The sequence below is a fragment of the Chelon labrosus genome, assembly GCF_963514085.1.
Source record: "Chelon labrosus genome assembly, chromosome: 15".
In the NCBI taxonomy this organism is placed as follows: Eukaryota; Metazoa; Chordata; class Actinopteri; order Mugiliformes; family Mugilidae; genus Chelon; species Chelon labrosus.
Genome location: NC_140348.1, coordinates 19,170,933 through 19,187,447, shown reverse-complemented (window position 1 = coordinate 19,187,447; position 16,515 = coordinate 19,170,933). Strand labels below are relative to the sequence as shown.

At 43.3% G+C, this 16,515-nt stretch overlaps 2 protein-coding genes across 2 annotated transcripts in view; both read left to right on the top strand.

The window, feature by feature from the left end:
* Positions 1 to 10,449, top strand: part of tacc2 (transforming, acidic coiled-coil containing protein 2) — a gene marked incomplete at its 5' end in the record, with an annotated part of 47,338 nt that extends 36,889 nt beyond the window's left edge. The window contains 13 exons of the mRNA XM_084561189.1: positions 927 to 984; positions 1,097 to 1,289; positions 1,644 to 1,693; positions 1,820 to 1,929; positions 2,164 to 2,317; positions 2,713 to 2,859; positions 5,735 to 5,878; positions 5,973 to 6,049; positions 7,125 to 7,168; positions 8,549 to 8,709; positions 8,872 to 8,978; positions 9,282 to 9,402; positions 9,490 to 10,449. Of these exons, the coding sequence (XP_084417315.1) occupies positions 927 to 984; positions 1,097 to 1,289; positions 1,644 to 1,693; positions 1,820 to 1,929; positions 2,164 to 2,317; positions 2,713 to 2,859; positions 5,735 to 5,878; positions 5,973 to 6,049; positions 7,125 to 7,168; positions 8,549 to 8,709; positions 8,872 to 8,978; positions 9,282 to 9,402; positions 9,490 to 9,555 (1,432 nt within the window). The 3' untranslated portion in view covers positions 9,556 to 10,449. The remainder of the gene's footprint in view (positions 1 to 926; positions 985 to 1,096; positions 1,290 to 1,643; positions 1,694 to 1,819; positions 1,930 to 2,163; positions 2,318 to 2,712; positions 2,860 to 5,734; positions 5,879 to 5,972; positions 6,050 to 7,124; positions 7,169 to 8,548; positions 8,710 to 8,871; positions 8,979 to 9,281; positions 9,403 to 9,489) is intronic.
* A 1,728-nt stretch (positions 10,450 to 12,177) lies between these two features.
* Positions 12,178 to 15,331, top strand: ly6pge (lymphocyte antigen 6 family member pge; the record flags this gene model as incomplete). Its single annotated transcript, XM_084561414.1, has 3 exons — positions 12,178 to 12,238; positions 14,221 to 14,337; positions 14,922 to 15,331. The coding sequence occupies 3 exons, from the start codon at positions 12,178 to 12,180 to the stop codon at positions 15,113 to 15,115; spliced, it is 372 nt and encodes a 123-aa protein (XP_084417540.1). The 3' UTR covers positions 15,116 to 15,331.
* Between the last annotated feature and the right edge of the window lie 1,184 nt (positions 15,332 to 16,515).

The window sequence follows — 16,515 nt, the reverse complement described above, 5'->3', positions numbered from 1 at the left end:
GACCTAACAGCATAATTTGTTGACCTGGCCTCCAAATTCACTAGATCCCAAACTGATCAAGTATCTGTGGGATGCACTGGAACAAGCCTCATCCACAGACGCCCCCCAACCCACAGGAGCCAAAGGCCCCGACTAACAATATTCTGTTGCCAGACACCACAGGACGCCCTCAGAAGGCCCATGTCCATTCTCTGATGAGTCATAACTGTTTTGGAGGCACAAGCGAAACTTACATAATGTCATAATGTTGTGTCTGATCGGTGTATGGCCTAACAATTATTGTGTTCTTATAAAGTTAAGTATTGCTCAGTGCCAGTTTATATTAATTACCAATTAATTTAGTCATCATTTATTTTCATCTGCATGCAGAAATGCTCCAGACTGAGTGAAGCATTAACTCAGATCAGTATTTTGCATTAAATTCAGCGGCTTAAAAGGGATGATTTAATCAGAAGGTGCTGCACTTTTCTTACAATTCAATACAATCAGTTTAAAAACACCTGTATTACGTGTTCTTCAGAAGGAAGTCTGGGAAGATTGAAATAAATAAAAGTGGGACCTGTCAACTAACAGTTTAATCTGCATCAACATCCCAACCACTCAACTACATTATCAAATACGTTCCTGTCTCAGATCTGTAGTAAAAGTAAAGTATTCGTAACTCAATATTAATCCGTCATTACTCTTCAGTGTGCCGTTACTAACTATAGATTCAGCCCTCGTCACAAACATTTCACTGTTCTGTTCATTTCCGCCACGTACAGTAAGTAGCACTGTTGCACATATAGCTCTATGCAAACTGTGTTACCATTTCATGCAAAAAAAGCAGATGCACACTAGTAGTTAGACAGGAAATGTTAGCTCTAATGAAGAGCTGAGTGGCTTGGGTGACTCTGGATGTTGACGAGTTTTCTTTTCTTTCACAGTAATACTTTCAGAGTGAAGAGGTCGCCAAAGAAATCTCCGCTGTCTGACATATCCCAGGTGCGTACGCTCCACATTTGTGCGCCGTCACTCGGCTCCATCAGTCTCCTGCACATGTGATTCCGCCTCTCTCGTCGGATTTTGTCTCACCTCTCTCTGCTCTGTGTTGCAGGACCCTGCGGATGAGTTTCACTCGCAGGAAGACCACGCCACAGACGAGGAGAAGCTGGCCTCCTCCACCAGTCATAAGTGGGCAGCCCTCCACGACATGGACTCAGATTTGAACTCTGACCAGCAAGACTTCCCTCAGCCGTGTGACCTTACTTCATTTGTCAACGAGAACAGTCTTCCTCAGGAGACTCCAGGTGAGGCATAACTGTTCGACCCCTTTGCAGCCGCCTGGGTCCCAAAAACTGCTCATACACATTTAGAGCATACCACAGAGAGCAATCAGACACTTTATTCATACAGCCGTGTCATTGATTCATTTTTTGTGGCAGTGAAAAAAAAAAAACCTGTTGGCCCAGTTCTCTACTACCCTCTGACCTCCAGAGGAGCAACCTCTTCCCAGAGGCTGTCTGGCTCAACCCATCTGGGTCAGAGATGAAACAGAGAACAGACAGCCCTGCCTCAGCCTCTGATCCCGCAACACTCGCTCATATGTCTCTCCATATTGTGTTTTGTATTTAAATGGTTTGTTTTTCCTCTTTCTCTCCCAGTGCAAGACTATGAAATTGAGTACATGGAGAAGATTGGCTCCGCTTCACCGGTGAGTATTTGATGCTCTTCAGCGAACTTGCCTGACTTTGTTATTTTATGGTGAATGATATTTTGTACAAATAACGTTCGAATTGAGAAGGTTTTTATCTTTATTTTTGTCTTGCGTGTTTTGTAGCCACTGTCTGCGAAGAAGCCGTCTTTGTACTTAAAGTTGGACTCGGTATCTGACAGCTTAACCAAAAATACATCCGCACATGGATCTGAACCCAGCTCCCCCTGCACAGGGTAAGACACACTTTACTTGCTACACTCTCATGCTTTCTATATATTTTGTTGTATGTGCTGTATTACATGAATAATTGCATGAATGGATTTAGTTATGCAACGTCCAACCCCCTTTTTTTTTTTGCCTTATGCTAAAAGTAAACGCAGCTGCTTCAGCAATGTTTTCACTAACGCTCTCATCCATCATATACGCTACGTTACGTGCCATTGCTTTCTTTCTCCCATTCTGTGCAGGAGCTTCGAGGAGATGGAGGCCCAGATAACAGCCGGCATGAAGACACCGGTGCTGAGCTCCCGGCCTGGTCCCGAGGGCTCTGCCGGGGACAAGGGCAAGAAGAGAGAGATCGAGGCGCTCAGCCGAACACAGAGCACAGAGAGGGAAGAGCAGGTGAGCCTTCATGAAAATTTGAACTCAGTCTGTAGTTATCACATATGTTGTAAAACAAATAAATAATAAAAAGTATGTGTGTAGTCACCGTCATGTAAGAAAAATCAGTCATTTTTTATTTTGGTACATTTACACCATGTTAAGTCACAAGGGGGAGACAGAGTACCACACTGCAGGTGGTTTATCACAGGCTCTGACTCCAACATCAGTCTGAGCGGATCTCATTATAGCCTTGTCACTGATAAGAAATAGCCGGTCCACCACATTAGGTTCCCAGCTTGAATTCAGTGAATCAGCTCCCAGTGCTGCCACTCAAACACTCAGCGCTTGCTTTGCCATGCTGTCCCCTGCCTCCCCCCCCTGCCCTCTGCCTACTCCTCCCGGTGCCCTTGTAGCCCCCTAGCCAGGGCCCTGTGGAGGCCCCTGCTCCAGCCATGGCCATGCCCCTGTTAGACAGGCTGTCTGAGTGTGATGACCCCCTGCAGTACCTGGAGCCTGACCTGGCTGAGACCAACCCCACCGCATTCGCCCAAAAACTACAGGTGTGTTGACAGACCACACGTGACCCTACTTGATAAACCTTGCAGGTTTTGGTTCTGGTAGTCCATTTGTGTGTATTTCTGTACAAACATTATTCCCATTGTGTCACCTTATTACATCCTGCCTTTTCATTATCCCATTTCTTCCTCCTCTTCCCTGAGTTGCTGTTTTTAGCTTGCTGCGTGCAGTAGATTATTGGTGCGTAAAATGTAGACAGCAGGGAGGTGTGTGCGCTCTACTCAAATCTCTATATGTTTTCCCCTTTGCTCTCTCATCCTTGGGCGGCAACCCTCCTCCCTTACCCATGAAATTCGGCCCCCATGTGTGCGGCCAAGGAGGAGCTGGTTCTTGCTGCCCTGAGGATAGAGGCTCTGCAGGTAGCCAAAAACATCTCTCAGTGCCCTTCCCTCTCCACTGTAACCCCCCAGGTACTGCGCTGAGTCAGCCTGCACCTGCTGTACGCCAGTGTGTGTGTGTGTGTGTGTGTGTGTAGGGGTGAGTGTGTGGGAGTTTGAGAAAAGATGCATCTTGAATGAGTGATTAGGGAGAAGCAGGTGTGCGTGACTGTAGTGTGGTGCATGAGTGTGCCTCGGCCTGCCGATCCTTCCCCTCACACACACCGTTTTGTGTGTGACTGTGAACCCATGGCCGTATCAACATGGTGGCTGTACATCCATGGTCCTGCCACCTCCTGCGTCCCCACATATGAAATCTCTAACATGGCTTATTGTGTCCAGCTCCCACCCCGACTAGCAGCGAGCTCCTCCAGGTTGAATCCTCTGGACCAGAGTGCCTTTCTTAGCTCCTTGCCTTCGTTATGCATGTTGGGCAACATGCATGTTGCCTGTCCATGAGAGGCTTACATCAGCATGAATGTGACTGGGAATGTCTCACACAAGATGTATTATCAGCAGCTGAGGAGTACGTAAGGCTCCTAAATGTAATTGTTGATGTTTTTGCTACCATTGCCCCCCCCGCCCAAATCCCAGTCACATTCTTGTTTTGTGATTTGGTCCTTTTCCCCAGACTAACAGCACTAACAAACACTTCCATCAGGTAGGTGTCAGTGTTCATCGAGGCAGGAGTTTAGGTTGAACCTGGGAATATTCAGTTCGCGGTTACTCTGCTAAGACTCGTAGCAGGGCAGGCGTGTCCCGGTCCTCTTCCCTTCCCATGTCTCATGCTACTGTCCCGCACGTTTTACAGTCTCGACTCAAGAAAGCCAGCACCCGTCGGTGGAATATCAACGGTTCACCCGTATTGAAAGTAAGAGTAACCCCTGAGATTTGTCCTCGTCTTAATCCACCTTAGTGCAGTCTAAATATTTGGTCACTTTTTCAGTTTTAACAGCCTTGAAAATGACAATGACCTTAAAGTGCTGACTTTTAGCTTTAAACACGGCACTTTAATACGTAGTAGTCTTTGGACGGGCTGAAAATATCTACACTGTTGACCCCATTTGGATGTACTGTAAATGTCGTTCAATTAAAGCTGAGGTTCAGCATTTTACCTTCCTAATTCTGGACTACAGTGCCACAATCATTGTCCAAATACTTACAGACTGCAATAGTTAGCTCCAGTAGACCCCAGAAGTCCAAGATCCAGAGAGTCAAATACAATTTTTAAGGTTTCCCTGTACTTGCAGCGGTGTATCTAGCATCTCTCTTGTAGTTTTTCCTGTGTTTCACATAGCGATTGTCTTGTAGTTTCAGCTTGTGTCTTCAGTTTTCCCCCATTCGCTCACAAACCTACTGTGTACTCCTTATAGAGTTTTCTTGTGAGAAATTATATTTACAATCAGCATTACTTCTATTCTTTGAGGTTTAATAAATATGAAGAATGCACTTCTTTCCTCGTAAAAAACACTTCATTGTTCTTCTTAAAAGTTTGAATTGTGCATTCAGACTAGGGTTAGTAGGGTTGATGCATAAGACAACGTAGTAACAGCTGCAGAAAGACTGTTCTATAGCACATCTACAGGTTAAAGACTGCAGGGCACTGGGAGTCATAAGAGGTTTCGATTTGTTTTCTTGAAATTTCTTAAAAGATCCGTCGCTACCTCAACTTGACCGGCCTTTACATCCAGCTGAATAATGGAATTAGAGCTCCAGCCAGCCTCTTTTCCGCGTATTATTAGATCTCCGTGTCTTTGTCCCCCGTGAGCCCCCACCATTTCATCAAATCCCCCCTCGTAATCCAGCTCTACCAAGGATGACTAAATCCCTCTCGGAGCAGAGTTTAAGGGGACCAAAAGTGGTGCTAGAGCGAGGATTGCTTTTGCATTTTGATATGATGTTTTTGCGTGAGAGCATCTCACATCACGGTCTTTGTAACAGAACAAAGGTTGGGTAAACGTTACAGTGAACAGTGTGATTCTAGCCACATCGGGTAAGACGTCCTCACTGTGTTGTAACATTCTTTGACACGACACTAACATTTATTTCCCTTGCTGCCCAGTCCGCTCCCCTATCCTCCCTCTCCTGTTTATGATCAGCTGCTGCCCTCCTTCCCCTGTCTTTCTTGCCTGGACCCAATCACATTCAAGCTACTGCAATGAGCAGGTGACCATGGCCGCTCAGCTGGGGCCGGCATCAGCGAATAACATGGCTAATACTGCGGCAATGAAGACTGTTTCATCCAATCATGTGGCGGCTGACCACCAAGTCTTCGGGAACATCACCAGCTTGCCTCATTTACATATTGGTTTTGCTGTGTGGTACATTTTGATATAGTTTGATGCTGCCTTGCGGTTTGGTTCAGGATTCCCGTAGAGAGAATGTGTGTGTGAGCCCGAAGGTGTGTCCCATCTGGGAGCTGTTTTTGCATCCGGTCATGTTTCCATTCATTTCCCTCCTCTCCTTTGCTTCCTGGAAGCAGCACAGAGACGTGTCGTCTTCAGCAGAAAGTGCTGTGTCCATGAACTCGCTCTACGCCAGGAACACCGCCCCCAGCTACATTGAAGGGGAGAGTCCCCACCTGCCCAGGGAACTGGACCACTCGCTGGGGATTGCACGAGAGGAGGTGCCTCCATCATGTTTTTTTTCCATTCTTTTAGTCACAAATGTTAATTAAGTTCGGACACTGTGTTTACCAAAGCTTTATTCGTCCTCCTCAGATTGTGACAAAGGAGAAAGAAGTGCTAGAGTGGCAGAGGAAGTACGAAGGCAGTCGACAGGAGGTGGTGGAGATGAGGTAAGAAGAGACACCTTGGGTTGTTATCACTTATACCCACCAGCATCCGTCAGTGTTGCTGTTACATGGCAGCGTGTCATGATGCCTGGAGCTTTCAGACTCCACCCATTCTCACCATTTAACCAGTCAATGGGTTTATCTCACTTAAACTGTCAAACAAAGCTAAGGTTAACTGCAGAGCGGAGAGCCAGTTAAAGACGTCGATCTGAGTCTTAGCCCCACTGCAAGTGTTGGAAAACAGAGGAATAGATGAGGGCTGATTTGATATGTTTAAGTTTACAGTTAGATAAATTAAATAATTACAACTTGATTGCATTTGAATTATATAAAACTCTGACAACAGCGCAGAACTGTCATTAACTATACTCGTCTACAGATGATCAAACTTTGTTCCACAAATGACTCCTAACCATGGAGACAGAGATATTCAGTCCTTATTCTTTGTCAGCAGGGGGTGGGTACGAGTCCAGCTGGTCGCTGCTCAGTTAACGTGGATAAGACAAGAGCTTACTCCATTTGACTGATTGGTCGGACTGGATAAGGAGTGGCTAAGAAGCTAAGGGTTAGCCATAGCTAATCAATCCTCTTACATCTGCCAACCTGCTCGTACTAACACATCGTCGTCCTGTGGGGCTTTTAGAGACCACAAGACTGAGGACGATGTAGAAAAAAGAAAACACTCAGCGTTCTGGGCACTTAGATCATATTCATAATTAATCATTCTCAAAAGTTGTAGGCTTGATAAATCTTGTTTGTTTGTCGGTACTCTTCCCATATATCCAAATATAGCGGTTACCCATTCGACTCGGACTCCGACGGTCCAAGTTGTGACCAAAATTAGAAACAGTTGGCAGCGTTTCCAGATCCGCAGCTTTTTCACTGATATTTTTAGTTTTTAATTAAGCCTTCTAAGTACAAACAGGCAAACTGATGCTAACCTCTTTTTCCACTGGCTGAGACAAGTAAATAAACGGCATACAATCACTTTAGAAACGTGTACACCTAAAAGCAGTTTGGGGACATACACTACACCTAAAATTACTTGTAACACGTTGCAATCTCCTCTCATCCACAGGAGAATTGTTGCCGAGTATGAGAAGACAATTGCCCAGATGATCGGTGAGTTCAACGTTGAATGTAATTTCTCAGTTTCTTACAAGACCCAAGCTTCGATTTCACGTTAATATTATTTAAAAGCAAAAAAGTTTTGTTCCTCAATCTCTGTCTCTACCTTTTGCACATGTTTATTTGCAACTTTAAAAAAAAAAAAAAAAAAGAATAATCTGCAAAGCATTTGTGACCCCTTATCCATTGCCACTGATATGAGACAGTATTTTTATCCTCAGCAAGCACGAGGTGTTAATGCTGCACATGACAAATAAACCTGAATCTGATCTGAATCCTGATGTCAATGGAAGGGGAGCTACTCACCTTTGCCAGATCGTGTCCAGCTTCTCTGGCCTCATTAAATCTCACCGCAAGCTCACTTTCTTGCATTATTCCTGCTCTCACCTACATTGTCTTTGCCACCTCTGGACATTCCTGAAGATTTGATTTCTTTTTTTTTTTTTTCCTGCTGCGGTCTAAATTTCATTTCTTACCCTCATTAAGGCACTGTCACGAAAAGGAACAATCTGTCTCTGCTCGTGTCTAACACTCGGCTCTCTCACGTGTCTTGCCCTCCCAGCTTGACTTAACACGGTCCCTTCTTTTCTGTTCTGCTTCCCATCTTTGCCCACTTACTGTTTGATAACCCTGACAGGCATGCCAGGTGAGTAACGAGGAACCGTCCTTCACTTGTTTGTGTCGGCCCACGCCCCTCCATCCCGTACGTCAAGAGAGGGGAGCGCATGTGCTCACTTTCTTCATCTCATCCAGTGGCATTCGTTTCGTTGCATTCCATCCTGTTGGCTGGGACATTTTTTATTTTTAGTTTAATTGTTAACGGGTACTATTCGGAGTATATTTTGACTTTTGGCAAACCCTTTATTTAATCCCACAGTTTCTCATTTTAATACTATATGAATTCGATCAGTTCATATACGCTGGAGGCCATGTGAAAATTTGGCCACAACCTAAGATGGTTGCAAAAGTCATTCATACAGCTTTAGAGAGGAAAGCGGGTTGCTCATCTAAGCTCGTGACAGGAAAGGAAAAGGGGAAGGGGGAGGGGGCCGGCGTGCTGGGGGATACTTTGTCATTTCATCATGAAGGTTATAAAGATCTCTCAAAGCAAACCAGCTACCAGTTCTGTCTCTATACAAGTCTCTTTTTGATGTTTTCCATTGTCCGGTGTTTTTGTTTGCATGCTAAACTGGTTTAAAAGCAACACTCATACAGTAGAGAGTATAGTAAATCATACTAATCCACAAATCCATCTTGATATATTGTCAAAAACTGTTTTGTGTGTCGATCTTTAAACACGTTTCCAGTAAGGCAGACTCTTCAGTGGATGGATTAACAATCTTTTGTGTCTTTGTGTGTGTGTGTGTCAACCAGAGGATGACCAGAAGGAGAAATCTCTCTCCCACCACACCATCCAGCAGCTGATCCTGGAGAAGGACCAGGCCTTGGCCGACCTCAACTCTGTGGAAAAGTCCCTGGCCGACCTTTTCCGTCGGTATGAGAAGATGAAAGATGTGCTGGAGGGTTTCCGCAAGGTAACACGCAAATTATTCAACACTAATGAGTTTTTTTTTTTTTCTTTCTCTCTTTTTTAAATTTTGATTATTTTTTTCCAGCGTGACTGGCCTTGTAAGTCATCTCAAATTTAGCTGAACACCCTCACGGCAAGTAATTAAAATATTTCTCGTTCCGCTCAGAATGAAGAGGTGTTGAAGAAATGCGCTCAGGAGTATCTGTCCAGGGTCCGCAAGGAGGAACAGAGATATCAAGCTCTGAAGATTCACGCGGAGGAGAAATTAGACAGGTGAGTCCGTGCACATTCTCATTCTGTCACGTTTATTCTGCTGTGACTGCGTTACTTACCCCAAAGGGAGGACACCACAATGCACTGAGTACACAATAACTCAAAGCCCAGCGGAAATTTGTTTGGATATAGGCCAATGTAATTAAGTGTTTCTATAGATTAGTTATATTCCATCTGTAGGAAATTTCTAAAGATTAATCCTCGCTTTGCTGAATCGAGGTTTTGCATTCATACGAGTTTGTAGGCTTATAGGGGATATGCAGAGGTGACTTGATTCTTATTGAATCCCTCGCGTGTTATCAGGGCCAACGCTGAGATAGCTCAGGTGCGGGCCAAGGCCAAGCAGGAGCAAGCCGCCCACCAGGCCAGTCTGAGGAAGGAGCAGATGAAGGTGGACTCTCTGGAGCGCACTCTGGAGCAAAAGGTCAGCGGTGGGATGTGAAAAGATCCGGAAATCAATACATTATCTCTGCACAGCCCGAGTGTGTGAACGTCAATTTTTATTTCGCAGAACAAAGAGATCGAGGAGCTGACGAAGATCTGCGACGAACTGATCGCCAAGATGGGGAAAAGTTAGCAGCCGCACTACGACGACGACGAGGGCGAGAAGGAAGCGGGTGACGCTTCCCGAGAACTGATGAGACGCCTAAAGCCCAAAGTGGTCTTTTATTTCCTACTGACTTTGTGTATACAGGATCCACAGGAATGGCTTCCTCTTAATTAATCTGTACATTTTTGATGTGTATCAGTGTATCGTACTGTATCAGGGGTCTGGTTTAAAGTTTTAGCAAATCTATCATATCACTTATGAGTGCGTTTGTGGGTGTGTGCGAGAGAGAGCGTATGATAATGAGAAAGTGCAAGCATTGTTTGTGGGTTAAATGATCTATTATGATGTTGCCATGACAGCCACAGAGGGAGAAGACTGTTTTACCCACTCCTGTAATCGTCTCCTCTTAGTACAAGAGAAAGATAGATTTTGGAAAAAAAAAAAGAAGAAGAAGAGTTGCTTAGATTTATTCATGAAATGTTAATAAACCACTTACTAAGAGAACACACGCAATCACACTAGCTACTTGCATGTGAGAGGCAAAGAATGAAAAATAAATAAATCTTGTAATGTTTAATGTTTGTATATACTGCAGTAAAGTGCGAAAAAGACTCATCTGCATTTTTGATAGTCACGCCGTCATCCACAGCCCGCCGCCCCTCATGTAACCTTGTAGATATTTGTCATACTTGTCATAGCTTTTTTTCGATAAAATGGTGGAACTTTATTTTTTGGGATTTTATTTTGATATAAAGCAAACTAATCGTGACTGTATTCAGTTGTGACCCGGAGTAATTTAATTTTTGGATGGATATGTTTCTGGTCCTGCGATGGTCGTACGTCACACTGAGGAATAACTTCTCTGCACAGCTACTGTACAGCATCTGCTTACAAAGTGCAATAAAAGATGGCAATACAGCATCCTGGGCTTATCTGGTTTTAACTGTAGTTTAGGTGCATATTGTTTGGAAATTTTGTGAAGGTGAGTTGGCATGAATTTGACAATATCCTGTTGTCCTCAATATCCTCATTATCCGTTTCCAGGCGGTATTTGAGGCAATGAGATTCTCAAGGACAGGTGCGCTTCCTTGTGTGTGAGGTTTAGAGCTACAAATATATTCACAGTGAGAGAAGCAACTAAGAATATTAGGTAGAAAATAAACAAATCAACCAAGACTTGAAATGATCTTCTGTCATTAAAGTTGGCAGCAGTATGGAGACTTATTTCCAGAACAAGTCCCGTATCTTACATTAAAAAACAATCTTTAGTAATCTTTGATAAACAAAAGAGAAAGAAAAAAAAAACCATTAGGAACTAGAGCTCTAGATGATTGCAGTGTTTAATAGAGTTTTTGACAAATGCAACAATATTGGGCCTTGGCAGCAGCTACAGATGTAGTATAATAATGTATATTTAGAAAAGCACTGTGTGTCATTGAGACAGATGGCAGCCTACTTGAAATGATTTACTGCGCGTTATAGAACTGTAATATACAATCTCTGATTCAGCTGCTAGTTCATCTTTGCGAAATGTGTACCTGAAGCAGCAGCAGCAGCGTTTATATCAAGCTGTCCCCAGTGGAACAATAGTAAATACACTGTTAATGTATTTATGTCACACAGACAAAGATACATCACAGGACAACATTGTTCCTGAGCCAAATGAACCTGGTGCTGATGTAACAGTCATTTTCATAACACAGAGAAAATATTACTTAGACCACCTACCTAGACTAGACCCGGCACCCCCACCCTATAGCATCACCAGCAGGATACAGCCTGACACAGGTACACACAGAAAAATGCTTTAGGAACAACTCAAAAAAAACATGAAGAACAGCACGAGGTGTTGACCTGGCCTCCAAATTCACTAGATCCCAAACTGATCAAGTATCTGTGGGATGATCCACAGAGGCCCCTCCCCTCAACCCATAGGACCCAAAGGCCCCCCACTAATAACATTCAGTTGGCAGACACCACAGGACACTCTCAGAAGGCCCATGTCCATTCTCTGATGAATCACAACTGTTTTGGAGGCACAAGGAAGACCTAGACAATAAAGGTCATAATGTTGTGGCTGATCAGGGTATGGCCTACCAATTATAGTTACATTTATGACCATTAATTGGGTGGATGAATCAAAATTTCAGTTTTTATTAGTCAGACTGCCCGCTGTGACTAGAATGACAGCTGCTAAATTTGCTCAGACTAGTGCTACAGTAAGTATATTAGAGTTAGTATATGAAATAAAGAATATTGGAGTCATTATTAGACTATGCAATTACTGTATTTTAAAGTCAAACATAAATATATAGTGTGGAAGGTGTCAACTGAGACAACGGACATTGCATTAGAATATACAAATGAAAGTGGCACTTCTGTTGGGAAACTAGAGCAGCTCCATTTAATTCAATTTCCAAGCAACGGCATAACACTGGAGGAAAGTGTCGCACCACTTATCTACAGAAGAAGCACCTATTGGCGGTGACCACAGAGCTTTGGGCCTGAGTGGAGGGCCTGGTAATCTCCCAGTCAGTGCAGGGACGCTACATTAGCTCCTCTGATAGCCCGGATTAAGCTCAGGGGGTTTTAGGAGCAAACAACCTGCTTTTCAGTGTGCGATCGGGACGGACGAGGACAACCAGCGCCATGAGAGCTGTTCAGTTTTGTCTGCTGCTCCTGCTTTCCCTGGTCCTGCTGTCAACCAACAGTAAGAACTTTATTTTTTATTTTTTTCTATACCTCTTGATCCTTTTCCCTTATTAGATCACTTCTCATGTAATGTGAACTTTTCTGGAGTCTCTCCTCAGCTACAATTCTTCATTGCCTTTGACTTTCCTTTGTTATTCCTCCATTTTTGTGCCCCTCCTGAGAGGTTAGGTACCCGCTGAATGGATAACTATTATCCAAAGTGGCTCCATGTTGTGACACAATGTTGCACAGTTATTTTTATTTCTCAGCAAATGCCCAGTGTCTTTTAAAACTCCATTAAGGCAATTAGACATTAGAACAACCCCTCATTTATGCCATGTTTGCTGTTTGTTTAATTTTTTTCTGCTCGTTCTCATGAGTTTTGCTTCCCGTAGTCAGTCCACCAACAGTAACTAGCGGGCAATCCCGGCAGCTAATCTCTTAATAGGCCTGGAGGCTAATGCTTATTGCATGTGTGTCGTTGGGGATAGATTGGGGTCAACTACAAACAGCAGGGGGCATTTGTGCACCATGTCAACAAGTTGTAGTTGTATTGTCAGATTTGCGATTGTAGTCTGATTGATGTGATATGCTTCATTTACTTGTCTGTCTTATTAAGTTGCTGGTCTACACTTCCAGGGCAACAAGTGTGTCTGAGGAACTTTTTTTTATATATATATCCTCTTCTTATCGAAATTGAATGATGACAGACACATCCGGGGCTGGAGGAGATTATTTTCCAAGGCCGACACGGGAGACGCGCTGCCGCGAAGAATGTTTGAAGCTCGCGGTGACTCCAGCTCTGATCCTCTTAGGAAGCAGCATTAAAGGCTGTTTGTGCAGGGCCGGTGCAGAATTTAGGAGAGGGATGGAGGGTTTCAAAAGGAAGCATTTAAGGAATATTTCAAAAAGGTCAGTTAGTTCTCAAACAACTGCTCCTTCCTCGGGAGAGCTTTAGAGAGACATTTAAGTGTTTTATCTGCTGCAGTGGGCTCCCGAGGCATTAGCGGAAGTTTCTGAAGATGTGTTTTTAAATATTAGGGCCCGGATGTAACTCTTTAGTTGATTTGGGGAGGTCTGTGTGAATTAAGTGATTAATTAGTGCTCTCTCTCTCTCGACTCTGGCTTCACTGTGCCGACGGAACAGCGGCACACAATCCTGCATGTGCATGCTCATCAAACCCACACGCGCAATTTTAATAAAGGATGAAAATACCCAGAGTTGAGGCCCTTGTAGACACTCGCTCACTCACCCATCTGCTCGTGCTCCACGGCCGGTACTCATTTCCTGCGGGCTGTACAGGTTCTGGGCCAGGCCCTTGTAGATATTGCATGAGCTTAACTAATAATGGCACTGAGATTATGAGAAAAAGAGACCGGGTTAGCTTGAGCACACCACACTGCAGACTTTGACATGGCAGCTTAAGTAAGAATATTGTCTGAATATGGATTTATAAAGCACATTATCCAGATATTTGTTGGAAAAATCATATATTACCATTATAAACAGTTCCCATCAACTCAAACAATAGCATCGGGACAGTCTATAGCTCTGGTATTTGAGAAAAGTAGTATTGTATTTCCCTTGTAATATACTCCAGTAGCAAGTCTGTAGCAAGCATCCTTTTCAATCTTTGATTCTACATATCTTTAAACTACATACAACCAGGATGTGTTTGTGAATTTTCTCAGTCAGCCAGCTCATGTGCATATCTAAAACAGAGCTAAAACAAAGGCAGCTGGACATTTCACCGTCAACCAAGTGGCTTCTTCACTTCCTAATGATTGTGGGGAGTTTAGGTTTTTATTTGAAACATATATGAGTGAGCTGGCGCCAATAAAAAGAGGTCAGTCATATTCACCTGGGTTGCTACTTCTTTTCACGGTTAAGGGTGGAACAACCCATTTCTGGTCGTCAGTGGCTCAGTGGGGGAGATGCAGTCAAAATACAGTACAACTGTTCTATTTCACTAATCTCAAGTGCCTTTGTGTTTCATTTAGGTGAGGGCTTGCAGTGTTACACCTGCATGGGCTCCAACAATGACGACTGCAACCGGCAAGGCTCCAAATCTTGTCCCAACTACTCTGATGCCTGCGCCATAGTGGTGGGCCATGACAGTGAGTCCAACACTGACAGTGTAGTAGCCTTTTCTTTTTACCGGTTTACTTGTTTTTGTTCTACCAACAATACAATAAGCTATTTATATTTGTGCGTGTGTGTTTAATAGAGAACAGGCTGCTGTCTCGAGACACATCTCAGTCAGTAGGGGGTTGAGGCTTTTAAGGGAATGAAGAGCTTTGCTACTCCTACTCAATGAATATCCTTAATTAGGACACCATGTGTTCATGGCACAGAGACAGATTTACAAAGCCAATAGTTCATTTTGTAGTTTAGCTCTAGCTTAGAGATTTCTATTTAACTGATTTCACTAATGATTCAGACTAAATTCATAAAGTTGGCGTGTTTTTCTCCACTTTCAGGATGCCTAGAGGGAGTAATTTACTCAGTTACTGTGCTTAAACCCCCAAGCAAGAGCTGTTTTTGGGCCACCAATTCTCAGCAGCAACAAAAAAAAAAAAAGAAGAAAAAGCAAGACCTGGCTGGCCAGGACAATTTGTTTTTGCAACACATTTATATCAGTTGGTCCATGTAGCGGCTGACAAATCAGAGTAACTGACTTCTGTGTCTGCCTGTCTGTTAGGTGGCGTGATGAAGTCATGCTCCTACAAGTCTTTCTGCAGCCAGGCCAACAGCCAGGGCTACAGAGCGCCAGGTGTCAGAGTTCACTGCTGCTACAGTGATGACTGCAACGTAACAAGCTTCGCCTCCAGGCTTCCTCCTCTCAGCTATTTGCTGCTGTTGGTTCCGTTATTGTTCCATTGCTTTTTCAAGTAGACGCACGGCTCAGCTCGATTGTGCTGACAACGATCCATCATCCGACACAAATGCCAACTACTTTGCCAAATGCCTCTTTTCACACTATATTACTTACTCTCATGCTCGTATTTACTACCATTCCACTTCACTTTTGTTTGTCTAAACACAATCCCAGACATCAGGGAGATGCTGCACATAGTAGAGCTTGAGGGTCTAGATGAGGCTGTGAAGATTATATGCACCATGTTGGATTGAATCCATTAAGAAGTACTGAAGTAGATGCGTCTTTCAATGGATTTCACTAAGCCAATAAGTGGAGGATCCTGAGGGAAGTGCTGAAATAACAAACAGAGATAATTTTTTATTTTCTTCCTGTGTTAAAGAAGAACAGATTCAGTTGGAATTCAGCAGCTTCCTCGTCCGGGTTTGATGCTCACCACACAATATGTGAATCTTATGGGAACTAGACTATTTCTTTGTGGTTGCACTTATCATTTTCCAAAATATGTCTTGCCTGTTATCCGTTGAAGTGTTTCAAGATAACTGGTGTTGCAGCAGATGTCACTTTGGCTAAATATGGCACTCCGAATCGTCTGAGCTGGTGTGTTCTTACATCATTAGTCTTCTGCCTGTCAATCACATAACTGAGTTGTTGAGATATTTTGAAAGGCAACGAGAATAAACTTCTCTTACATTCTAAATCCATATAAGCCTTTTACATGTACGGGTGAGTTACGGTGATGAGGTTAATCCACTGTGTTTGAAGTAATTTAAAGAGTACACCTCATTAGAAGATGGGTCATAGTATGCATAAATAATATCTGGGTGACTGAACTCTGTTTATGGTGCAATTTCTTTTCAGTAATTTCCTGTTGTGATGTACATTAAACTGCAACTACACATTTCATCCAAAAACCGAGACTAAAATGTAGATAACTGGACTTGTTGGTTTCCTTGAAGACGTCTTGCCACTCATTTCACCTCCTGAACCAAAGAAGTAAGTTGGATGAGTTGTGAAACGTCTTCAAGAAAACCCAACAAGTCCCCTTGCCTTTGTTTTTGCCTTTTTTTGGGGATATACTATGACTTGGATGACAGAGGACCTTGACAGCATGCATTTTAGTTTAGTCATTAATTTGAATGTAAGAAATTGCATTATACTGTGTTAGAATAAGTCCTAGCCTGTTTTACACTACGCTGCAAACTCATTCTTTTACTTGTTTTATGTACATTTTTCGTATTTTTTTAATTAAAATGTAAATTAATCTTAAAAAACAAAGACACATTCTGAATTGTATATACTATACTGAATGCAACTACTGTATATTCTTCTATTGAACACAGCTGGAGCAAATGCTGGATGTACAGACGAAATCATCATAAACCTGTGTAAAAACAGCCAATATAAAAGTCCTTTC